This window comes from Cynocephalus volans, chromosome 9 (genome assembly GCF_027409185.1).
Source record: "Cynocephalus volans isolate mCynVol1 chromosome 9, mCynVol1.pri, whole genome shotgun sequence".
NCBI classification, from domain to species: domain Eukaryota; kingdom Metazoa; phylum Chordata; class Mammalia; order Dermoptera; family Cynocephalidae; genus Cynocephalus; species Cynocephalus volans.
The window spans coordinates 33815082-33826628 of NC_084468.1; the positions used below are offsets into that span (position 1 = coordinate 33815082).

Here is an 11547-nt window from a genome sequence, read left to right on the forward strand (position 1 = left end):
TAATACATCTATTCAGTCTTTGTAACAAGTACTTAACTCTACCTGTGTAGTGCAAAAGCAGCCAGACATAATACACAAAGTAATGGGTGTGATGTGGCTTATTCCAATAAAAAACTGTAATTTACAAGTATAGGTAGAAGGCGAGGCAGTCATTTGGCAATCCCTGGGGTAGATAGTTGGATCTCTTTTTTAACATTAAATTATTCCTTTGAAGTTAGCTATGATTATTTTGTTTATTTTAGAATATGTTGGTTCATACATGTCCTATGTACACTCTGCAGAATAATTTGCTAGTTTTGTATGAATTTGTATTTGTTTCAATAGGTATGGCTACCATATTACCAAAGCTTCTTATTTTATCTGCTACGATCAAGGCACCATTACAAAATTATTTGAAAACCTCAGAAATTACGATGGAAAGAATAATTATCCAAAAACCTGTGGCAAATTTAAAATTTCTGCCGTTAGGGACCTGACAACTGGCTACGATGATAGCCAATCTGACAGAAAAGCTGTAAGTAATGTTTACTTGTATCCACTAAACTCTTTTTCTATTTACCTTTTTAAATAATTTGAATAGATTATCTTATTTAATTATATCATTAATTAAGGCTGATTTTAGGCATAAGTGTATCATTATAAAGGAGCTACAAAAATATACAGAAAGTTAAAAATGATGGGCTAGAACTAAAAGGGATCTCACTGAGCCAACACTGTCATTTAACATATTCAGAAATCCATACTCAGAAGTGCAGAACCTGTCTGCGGTCACACAGCTGGTTGGTGATGGTCTGGGAAGAATCCAGGTCTTCTGATTCTGAACCCAGCTGGTCCTGCCAATAAGTGCTTCTTACACTTAAAGGAGAGTCAGAGTCACCCAGAGGGCACGTTAAAACAATGCTGCAGCTCACCCTGGAGTTTCTGATTGGGTAGGTCTGGGCTGAGGGCCAAGAATTTTCATCTCTGACAAGTTCCCAGGTGGTGCTGATGCGAGTGGTGCACACTTTGAGAACCACTGTTTACTTTCCAGTTGGTTTCACCTCTTCTCTGAATGTATGGGAGCTGTAAGCTGTAAAGCGTGAGTTGGTATGCTTCACACCATGTGGATCCCCCACAGGCGTCCAAAGGTGACCCAAAGGTGGAAGGAGAGTATTGCTACCTGTGGCAGGGGGTTAGGGGAGGGAGAGGAAGCATATCCTTATGAGGTATTAGACATGTTCTTTGATACTTAGCTTTTTATATTTTAAACTTTAATCTGCACACAATATATTTTTGAGAGATCATTAGCATTAAAAGGGTTATGATGAAACATGGTGGTCCCACCCCCTACCACCTCATTGCCATGCCAACAAGACAACCCCTTCCTCCCAGGTGTTTCTCCTGGTGTTTACCACCAGGCTCCTAAATAATACGCTCCTCTGATGATGTTTTGACTCATCAGTCTTATACTTTATTAATTTTCTATTTTGGAGATAAAGATTTAGTCCTTATACTTCTTACATTCAAAATTTCCCCTTCTCTTCTGGCCTCAGTACATTGATACCTCAACTTTTGGTTAAATTGGATTCTTTTATTATTGTGAGTAGTAACTACTATTGCCTGCTTGGCTGAGTAGTGTATTTTGAGTAGGTTTCTCTCATTTGTATAAAGAATTATATTTCCTGTAATTAATAGTCGCTTTATTCTTTCATTTGCCTGGATGTCTATGTAATGGTCACTAGTTCTTCCCTGATCCTTTACAGACCTGTCAGCAGGGTTTTCCCTGTGGTCCACTGCTTCAGCTGTTCTGTAGGTTCCATGTTGTTTCCAGTGGCCTCCCTCTGGGTCCCTCAGTCCAGGTGGGGCCAGCCACTCTCTGGGTTGGGGACATAGCTGTCATCCTGGGAATACCCTTTGCCACTCTCCAGGGTTGAGTCTCTTCCTTCTAGACCTCACAGCTTCCTCTTTCTATGTTTGTTTTCCTGGATCACATCCTCTAGTAGCTTTCTCAGAAAAAGTAAATGGAGGTAGCTTTTCAGAGGCCCTGAAGTCTGAGCCTGTCCCATTCTCTGCTCACGCTCTGTTGACTCCCAGCTCTGAAAGCTCTGCTCCGTCACTGTGTGGCTTCCAGTGTTGCTGTTGAACATCCATCCAACCGTTCATTCACCCAGGTAGCTGAGGCCTCCTGTATGCTGTGTACAGGGAGGGATACTGATGCCCTATGTATTCCGTCCTTTCCAGGCCATTTGTTTTTTCTCTCTGGGAAGAATTTAGGAACTCTCCTGTAAACTTCAGGTTCTAAAATTTCACACTGATGTGCTTCAGTATGTGTCTTTTAAAGTTCATTTTTCTCAATACTTGGTCTGTGAAGTCATTCTTTAGTTGTGAGAAGTTTTCTTGACTGTGTGTCAAGGAAGGGGGCTGGCTGGTTGTTTTTTACATAACCTCCTCCCCTGTGTTTTCTGTTCTCTTGCTCTGAGAGCTCTTAGTTAGGTGCCGGCTCTCGGGGCGGCTGCTCTGTTTCTCTTGATTCTTTCCTCCCTGTTCATCTCTATCTTCTTGTTCTACTTTTTGGGAGATTTCCTCAACTTTAACTTTTAGTGCTTTTGTTGACTGTTTTTTCAGCTTTTACTCATTAATTTATTAAAAATAGTATCCTTTTTTTTTTTTTTTTTTTTTACGTATACAACAATCTTATGTCTAAGGATATTAATTATAGCCATTTAAAAATGTACATCTTCTTTTTCCCCCTACATTGTTTTTATTTCCTCCAAGTTCTTTTTTTTTTTTTTTTCTACTTGTTTTGGACTTTGTTTTTTATCTGATATCTTTCCCCAGAAGTCTGGTGATCCTTTTTTTAAAATTAAAAAAAAAATTTTTTTTTTTCGGTAGCCAGCTGCTATGGGGATCTGAACCCATGACCTTGGGGTTATAAGGCTGTGCTCTAACCTACTGAGCTAACTGGGCAGCCCCTGGTGATCCTGAATTTCCTTTGGGCACTTAAAAACTGATTGGAAGCTCTATGTACATGTGCAAGTCAGATGATGTACAGTCATTTGTCACTTAACAATGGGGTTACATTCTGAGAAATGCACTGTTAGGGGATTTTGTCATTGTGTAAACTTCATAGAGTATATGTACACTAAGCTAGATGGTATAGCCTACTATGCACCTAGGCTATGTGGTATAGCCTGTTGCTTCTAGGCTATAAACCTGTACAGCATGTTACTGTACTGAATACTGTAGGCAGTTGTAACACAATGGTACTTACATATTTGTATATCTAAACATAGAAAAGGTACAGTAAAAATATGGTATAAAAGAAAAAAAATGGTACACCAGTATAGGGCACTTACCATGAGTGGAGCTTGTAGGACTGGAAGTTGCTCTGGGTGAGTCAGTGAGTGAGTGATGAGTGAATGTGAAGGGGCCTAGGACATTATGTATACTCTAGACTATAAACACTGTCCACTTAGGCTACACTAAATTTATAAGAGAAAAATATTTTTTTCTTCAATAATAAATTAACCTTAGCTTCCTGTAACTTTTTTACTTTACAGACTTTAAAAAAAAAATTAACTGTTTGACCCTTTTAAACACAAACACATTGTAGAGCTGCACAAAAATGTTTTCTCTCTTTGTGTCCTTATTCTATAAGCTTTTTACTATTATTAACTTTTTAAAAAATATTTTTACTTTTTAAACTTTTTTGTTAAAAATGAAGACACAAACACACATATTAGCCTAGCTTACTCAGGGTCAGGGTCATCAATGTCACTGTCTTTCACCTCCATGACTTGTCCCACTGGAAGGTCTTCAGGGGCAGTAACACGCATGGAGCTGTCATCTCCTATGATAGTGATTCCTTCTGGAACACCTACTGCAGGACCTGCCTGAGGCTCTTCTTTTTTTTTTTTTTTTTTTTTTAAAAGATGACCGGTAAGGGGATCTCAACCCTTGGCTTGGTGTTGTCAGCACCACGCTCAGCCAGTGAGCAAACCGGCCATCCCTATATAGGATCCGAGCCCGTGGCCTTGGTGTTATCAGCACCGCACTCTACCGAGTGAGCCACGGGCCGGCCTGTGAGGCTCTTCTTGAGGAAGCATCACTCTTTTCAGAAATATGTCCATGGTGGTTTGCTTGGTTTGTTGTTTTCATCATAGATTTGCCTATAAGCAGATTATGCACCGTGAACATTCCTCCCTATTAATGAAAACCTATTGGTGTTGGGATCCATATTTTAAGGAGCTTGTTGAGGTTGGCAAAAGCTTCTGCTAAACATTTCACTGTGAATTTTCTTGGGAAATCTTCTTTATCTTCTCCTGCAGTTTTCTTTTCTCTTGTCTCTTCATTGTTATACTACTGGCAGTACGGTAGGTTTGTTACACCAGCATTACTGCAAATACATGAGTAATGCATTGTGCTATGACATTATGATGGCAGTGTCACTAGGCAGTAAGAATTTTCCAGCTTCATTATAATCTCACAGGACCACCATCAAATATGTGGTCCATCATTGACCAAAATGTCCTTATGCAGTGCATGACTGTACTTCACTCTAGGGATATTGGGAAACAAGTCAGCTATTTATTGGGGGATCTCCATCTGGGGCTGTTTGCCTTCTCCTAATCATTTGCCTGAGAGCTATAAGTTGAGATGCTAAGACCCTTGAAGCATGGCTGGGGGTGTCTCAGCCTGGGCGCTTTCACTTGATCCCTCTGTTTTCACCATACCCTGCCCTCCATAGAACCTGGGACCCCAACTCCTGGGCCTTTCTGATTCAATTCCTAGAGAATTAAACCACCTCCTCCAGGAGAGAGAAGAGGTGGTTCCCTGACTATGTGGACTGGCGGGTGAGGGTCCCAGAGGGTCTAATAGCTTCTTTCAAACGCTGCCCCTGTTGTCCACCCCTGCCTCACGTCTGCCCTTTGTGTAACAGGAGCCTCCAGTTCTCAAGCCTGGCCAGGATTCCACAGAGCACGCTGACTCGGTTCTTGTCCCTGTCTCCTTTTGCAGGCACGCAGCTTTCATCTCTCATGTCCCACCACACCAGTTCTGCTCCATCTGCTTTCTGACTTCCACGATTGGTTGGCAGCCCCGTCAGCTGCTATCTCCTCTTTTCCTCTGCCCTTGTGCTTATGCTTTTTAAAATATTTATGTAATTTTAGTGGAGTTTTGAGAGCTATCAACTACAAACACATCTGCCAGAAGCTTTATCTTTAAAAAAAAGAAAAAAAATCCTTATAGACTTTCTTTGCAAAGTTGTACTTTGCAACAGTGATATGGTCTAGTTTCCTTTTTTTTTTTTTTTTTTTTGGTAGTACATTATTAATCTATTTAAACCAGTTCCTTGTGAAATGATGTGTTTTACTTTTAATAAAACTTTAGTAACTTTAAATAGAACTATGAAGGTAAAAAGCTACTATAAGAAGTTACTTAATTTTCAAAAATTGTTATCATCATTTAAGGTTTCATTCACATGGAGTGCATCTGATTCCTCAAAAATGTTCTTTTCTTATGAATAAATTTGTTTACATTTATTTTCTTGCTTCTACAGCGGAAAATATTGATTAGGCCGGAACAGTATTTTATTATTTAAATTTATAACGTGTGAATTAATTCATAGGTTCTTCCTACTAGTAAAAGCAGCCAAATGATCACCTTTACCTTTGCTAATGGAGGTGTGGCCACCATGCGGACCAGTGGGACCGAGCCCAAAATCAAGTACTATGCAGAACTGTGTGCCCCCCCTGGAAACAGGTATGTCATGGATGGCAGCTGGTGTGATTTTTATTCCCCAAACTTCCTAACTGGTTCTATTCAAATACTAAGTAAAATGTTTCATCTTTCCAGTATGTAGTTTAATTAGAAATGCCATTTTAGAACCTGCAGCAATATTGCTTGAGCATCCAGGGATGAGAGTGTTTACTTATTTCCCTCCTAACTTGCTTTGTATGGGAATATTTCATTCCTAATGTCAGTAATAGTAATACATTTTCCTTTTTCTGAGTAACTTTCCATCGGCGGCTAGCACCAGTGAGTTTTTCTCTTTTCTCTGGAGTCTTCCCACATGTCTGATAAAATAAATTAAAGTCCATTTCTACATGGATTCAACAAATATCTTTGAGTACCTACCCAGGTCAGTGCTGAGTCCCAGAGGGGAGAAAGAGCCACATCAGAATGAGTCCTTGCTGCCAAAGAGCTGATGGTCAGGTAGCTTGAGGGTCATGTTTCTGTGACCTCGGTGAAGACTGAGTTGGTCGCTCTTCAGCAACCATAACATTTTGAACTTTAACAGCCTCAGTGCCTGTCCTTAGCACGTGGGAACGTGATATTGCATACCTACCCAACACTCAGCCAGCACTTCCCTGTTCAGAGTACAAGTGAGAATCAGGAAAATTTTTTTGGAAGATGAATTAAGTCAGTGCTTTTTAATAAAAATAAAATAGAAGCTACACATGCAATTTTAAATTTTCTACTAGCCACATTTTAAAAGCGTGAAAAGAAGCAGGTGAAATTAATTTCAGTACTATTTTATTTAACTTAGTATATCCAAAATGTTATCATGCTAATGTGTAATCCATGTAGAAAAGTATTGAGATAGTTTACATTCTTTTTTTCAAAGAAGAAAAACTATAAGTCTTCAAAATCTGTTCACAATATACACTTACAGCATATTTCAATTAGAATGCTAAATTTTTATCAGAAATATTTGATCTGTATTCAGATTCCATAAAATTTATAGTAGAAAAAGTAAATTTTGATGTTCAAGTATGTTGTTCCAAACATACTTGTTTTCCAATGACTAAATCAAGTATTAGATTTTAAATTTGAATTTCTATGAACTAAACTTAAATATGATTAAAAAATTGAGTTTCTCAATTGCACTAGCCACAATTTCAAGTGCTCAGTAGCCACATGTGGCTAATGGCACCAGTCTAAGTAATTGTCACAACATGTACAAACCAAAGCTTTGCTGCCAGAGTGGTTTTTTCAGCCTTGTGAACCAAATTTGCATTATGTGCAATAAAAGCAGAGGAAAATTTCTGAGTATCTTAAATTGCCAAGGCAGTAGCAGATTAAATGTAGCAAACTAAAGGAGTAGGGAAAGAATCGGTACAGTGAGACTTCGCTTAGGCAAGGAGGCGTGACTGCTGATAGCCAAGAAGGAAATATTAAGACAGAACAAAACTATAAAACATGGACACAAGAGCTTAGAATGTTCACCACTCCAAGAGTTTAAGGGAAATAGCATTCCACACCCAAGTGCACCCTAAATTTTTTCTTCTCCAGTCCAACAGTTAAAGTCATGATTGTGGTTCTCAAACATCGAGATGTTCAATGAAAATATATTTAAGAAGTCATGGGACTGTGTAATATGTTTTGCTATGTATTCCACTCAAAACCTATTTGTGCTTGAAGGGCAAAAACTTAGCTATTAAGCGAACATCTAAAACAGCCCATTTTCTAAGAATTTTGTATTACCAACATTTTATTGTAATATTGTACAAGTTTCGGTGTTTCCATTTATGTTTATTAAGAAGCTGTTTGCTACTAAATTGAGTATGATTTTCTATACACATTTCTTTGTAATTCTCATTATCACTTAATATTTTCATATTTCTATGCTTCATTCTTTTAAAACCAAATGGACGTCAGTCCAATTTAAGCATTTGTCTTCACGATATCTTTGTCCTTTCCTTTTCATCATCCTGTAAAAATGTATCTAACATTTCAGAAAACTTTCCTTTATAGTTATAACTCTATATAATGTGTAAGGCTTTATGGTATTTAAAATCTTCACATGGCTTATTGAGTAGACTTAAATTTAAATATTGTTCTGTAAATTGATGAAAAAGCTTTGAAAAATTGTCCTTTTGTTATATGCATTGCAGTGTTGCTCCTATTTATTAAATGAGACATCAGGCACTAGGTTGGTCCATGGGTATGCCGTCAGGCTTTATTAAGCAAGGCACCAGCAGGCCTAACACACAACAGCAATAAAGCCATGACTAAGGTTGCCTTCTTTTCTGACAAGCTTAAATATTATTAATATATTTTATATCATGGATTGCATTTATTCATAGAATTCTACAACCTACTAATCCTTTAGAATAGAAGATCCTTTTTAAGTATAAGTCCTGCTTTTAAGAAATATTTTTGTTGGAGGGAGATGTCTTTAGTTTTCTCCAACTTTTTATTTTGAAAAATTTCAAACCTACAGAAATGTTGATATAATGCAGTGATTTACCTATATATCCTTCACTTAGATCGGGGGTTGGCGAACTTTTTCTGTTAAGAGCCAGATAGTAAACATCTTAGGGTTTGCAGGCCATATGGTTTTTGTCTCCACTACTCAGCTCTGTGGTTGTAGTGCGAAAGCAGCCATGTACATAAAGGCATGTGCGTGGCTGTGTTCCAGTCAAACTTTATTTAGAAAAACAGGCCATGAGCCATAGTTTGCTGACCCTGACCCAGACTCAGCAATTGCTAGCATTTTGTAGTATTGCCATCTCTTGCAGTATATGTCATGTATTTGAGTTCTTTTCCAGACCATTTGAAAGTAAGTCACAGATCTCATGATACTTCGCTCTTATTATTTTAATGTGCATCTCCCACAAACAAGGGCATTCTCCTGATATCGTAAGGCTATTAGATAATAATTGTATCAGGAAGGGTTGGGCATGGGTTGAAGTTGCTGTCCAAAGGGCAAATTCTTCAGGAAGACCTCAGTGTGCTCTTACTGCCTTTCAGCTAGAATCCAGCACATCCAGATTGTCTAGGATAATCTCTTTTATTTAAAGTCAGTTGATTATAGATGTTAATCACATCTACACAGCAACTCCAGGATTAGTGTTTGAATGGCTGAGGACTATGGGCTAGCCAAATTGACACATAAATTCAAATTGCCCAAAATAGCTGTTTTTCTCTCAACCCACAGTCAAATTGAGAACTGTGCATTGCATTTAGTTGTTATTTAGCTTAAATGGTTTTTCATGATGATTAGAGAAAAATAAGAGCCTAATGATACATGATACTTTGCTATACATGTCTATAAAGAGATCCACCTAGATTTAGACTCTTCAGAAACAGGGATTCCTAATCCTGGTTTAAATGATTGTTGGATGGATCCTGTTGTATTATAAAATGTTATGAAATATTCTCAAACTTTTATATAAGAAATGGAACATTTAGCAATTTAAATGGAGAGGGCTGGCCAGGGTTAGCTCAGTTGGTTAGAGTGTGGTGTTATAACACCAAAGTCAAGGGCTTGGATCCCCTACCGGCCAGCTGCCTGCCCCCCCAAAAAATCAGGATGGAGAATACTAAGTCAAAACTTTGGTTTTAGGAAGTATCGCACCACTAAATCATATAAAGTAGCACTGATTTTTTTTTTCACACATAAGGAATGCAGTGTCAGAAACATTTTATCAATATATTAATGAATCATAATATAAATACATGTCATGGTTAAAAACCAAATTTGAATAACAAACAAGTTAGTAATTAGTAAATTCATGGAGTTTGAAGTGTTTTTTAAAAATAATCTTTAGCTTGCGTGTCTTCCTGAGAACTGTTATTTTCTTCAAAGCACATTTATGGACAAGGAAAACAAGACTGGTATAATTCATATGTATTTATGAAGAGTAACTAATTTATATGTTGCCAATAGGAATAAAAATAATTATAATGATAGCTATATTTATTGAGGTCTTTAGGCCAGGCTCTGTGCTAATTGCTTTATATAATTTATCTCAATCTGTACAACTCTCTTGAGAAGGTAGTCTTTATCCCAATTTTACAAATGAGGAATCTGAGCCTTAGAGATGCTAAGCCACTTGCCCAAGGGCACATAGCTAGTAAGTAGTAGAACCAGAATTAATGTCTGTAATAGAATGGATTGCTTTAGTTGTACTGTTTAGCTATCGCAATGTAAAAATGTTCTTAACTAATTACAGGGATTGCCATTTCCATTAAAATAAACTGCATGTATTAAATATGATTGAGTACGAAGTAATGGAAAGTATAAAGGATTTAGTGTTTTGAATTCAGCTTTTTGGTTTTAAGTACTTACAGTAAATCACACTAGCTGCTGGAAATGTGTTTAACTGCAAGTCAGTTTTATCTATTTTTTACCTTCCAGTTATTTGCGTATAAATGAGTGTTTTCCATATCCTTGAGAACTTGATTTTCTTAGAGGGATCTATCTCCCTAGATTCTTGTTTATACTTTAGTTGTGACTCTTGTCCTGGAGGCAGACTAACAAAGATCCAAGGGTACTTCAAAAAGTTCGTGGGAAAATAGAATTAAAAGATAATACGAATTTTTCCATGAGCTCTCTGAAGTATCCTCGTAAAACGTGGGGGTCTGATTTTCTGGTGTTTGACTATGCAGACCCACCAGGAGGCTCCCCTTCTTTGTCAATTCTAAGGTGGCCTCATAGACAAGGCTGCAGCTTAGCTTCCAGTAGCTTGAGGGCAGACATCATCAGGAACATTCATTATCCAGGGTGACTGAGGACTTAACAGAGATGTTATTTGTACAGTTCAGCAGGATTTGATGTCAACTAGCACCATGAAAGTTTTCTCTACACTGTTAGGTACAAACGTTGTAGATCTTTTAGGAACTCTAAGCCAAAAATTGCATTTCTTAAAAATTCTTATGAGAAGAGCAAGGGATAATTTTGTTTATAGAAGAGACCTTGGAAAAACCTTTGGGGAAAAGCATGCATATTGTCTCATGGGGTTTTTTGTCAACAGATGTGTTCCCATGTTTAAGTCACTGGAATTCTATTTTTTCTGGTTTAGTCCTCCTCTTAAGGTTAAATTTCAATGTTACTTTGTTAATTTGGGGAGCATTTAAAATGTGCTTTGGAATAATTCCTTATCTGGATTTTTTTACCTTATTTTCCAGTGATCCTGAGCAGCTGAAAAAGGAACTGAATGAACTAGTCAGTGCTATTGAAGAACACTTTTTCCAGCCACAAAAGTATAACCTACAGCAAAAAGCAGAGTAAAATACTGCCTTGGGCATAATTACATGTACCTATAATTAAGCTGAACTTGATTTGTTAAACAACTTTTTTGAGGGCCAAATGATTCAAATTATCACTATAAGTATTTATATTTTTTAAATAGATATACATTTATCATTGTTTTATGTTTGCTCTTTAAGGTGAATAAAGAAGAGATGGCCAAACCTAATAAACCAACATTCTTATTAAAAAGTTGAGCCTTGGCATTATCTGAATTTTTAAAAAATGAAGATTTGAAAAAAATAACTAACTTTAAAAAATAGACTGTACTTAACATGCCTTAAATAAATATATCATAAATCATAAATGTATGTCTTCTTTGTAATTCTTTTTATGTATAGTTGAAATAGCCAGAAAACCTATGCAGTTACTAGATTCTGGGCTATCATATGTAAGATAGCCACTTTTTAGTTATATGTACATTTATTTTTCTATCAATTCCTTATAAAGTAAAATAAATGAACAGATCAAATATTGTGTTCATGTTTGGGGAAAATACAGTTCACAGGAACCTGTAAAGTGTAAAAATGCTT

The 11547-nt window shown here is 37.0% G+C and overlaps 1 protein-coding gene across 4 annotated transcripts in view; it reads left to right on the forward strand.

Moving 5' to 3' along the window:
* The window catches only part of PGM2 (phosphoglucomutase 2), a 30225-nt gene extending 18904 nt beyond the window's left edge, over window positions 1-11321 (forward strand). For 3 of the 4 annotated variants that reach the window (XM_063107816.1, XM_063107817.1, XM_063107818.1), the window contains 3 exons: window positions 325-514; window positions 5606-5739; window positions 10894-11321. In XM_063107816.1, the coding sequence (XP_062963886.1) occupies window positions 325-514; window positions 5606-5739; window positions 10894-10996 (427 nt within the window). In that variant the 3' untranslated portion in view covers window positions 10997-11321. Of the gene's footprint in view, window positions 1-324; window positions 515-733; window positions 930-5605; window positions 5740-10893 lie in introns of those variants that run through there. The other variant, XR_010024437.1, reaches the window with a different exon arrangement.
* The last annotated feature ends 226 nt before the right edge of the window (window positions 11322-11547 follow it).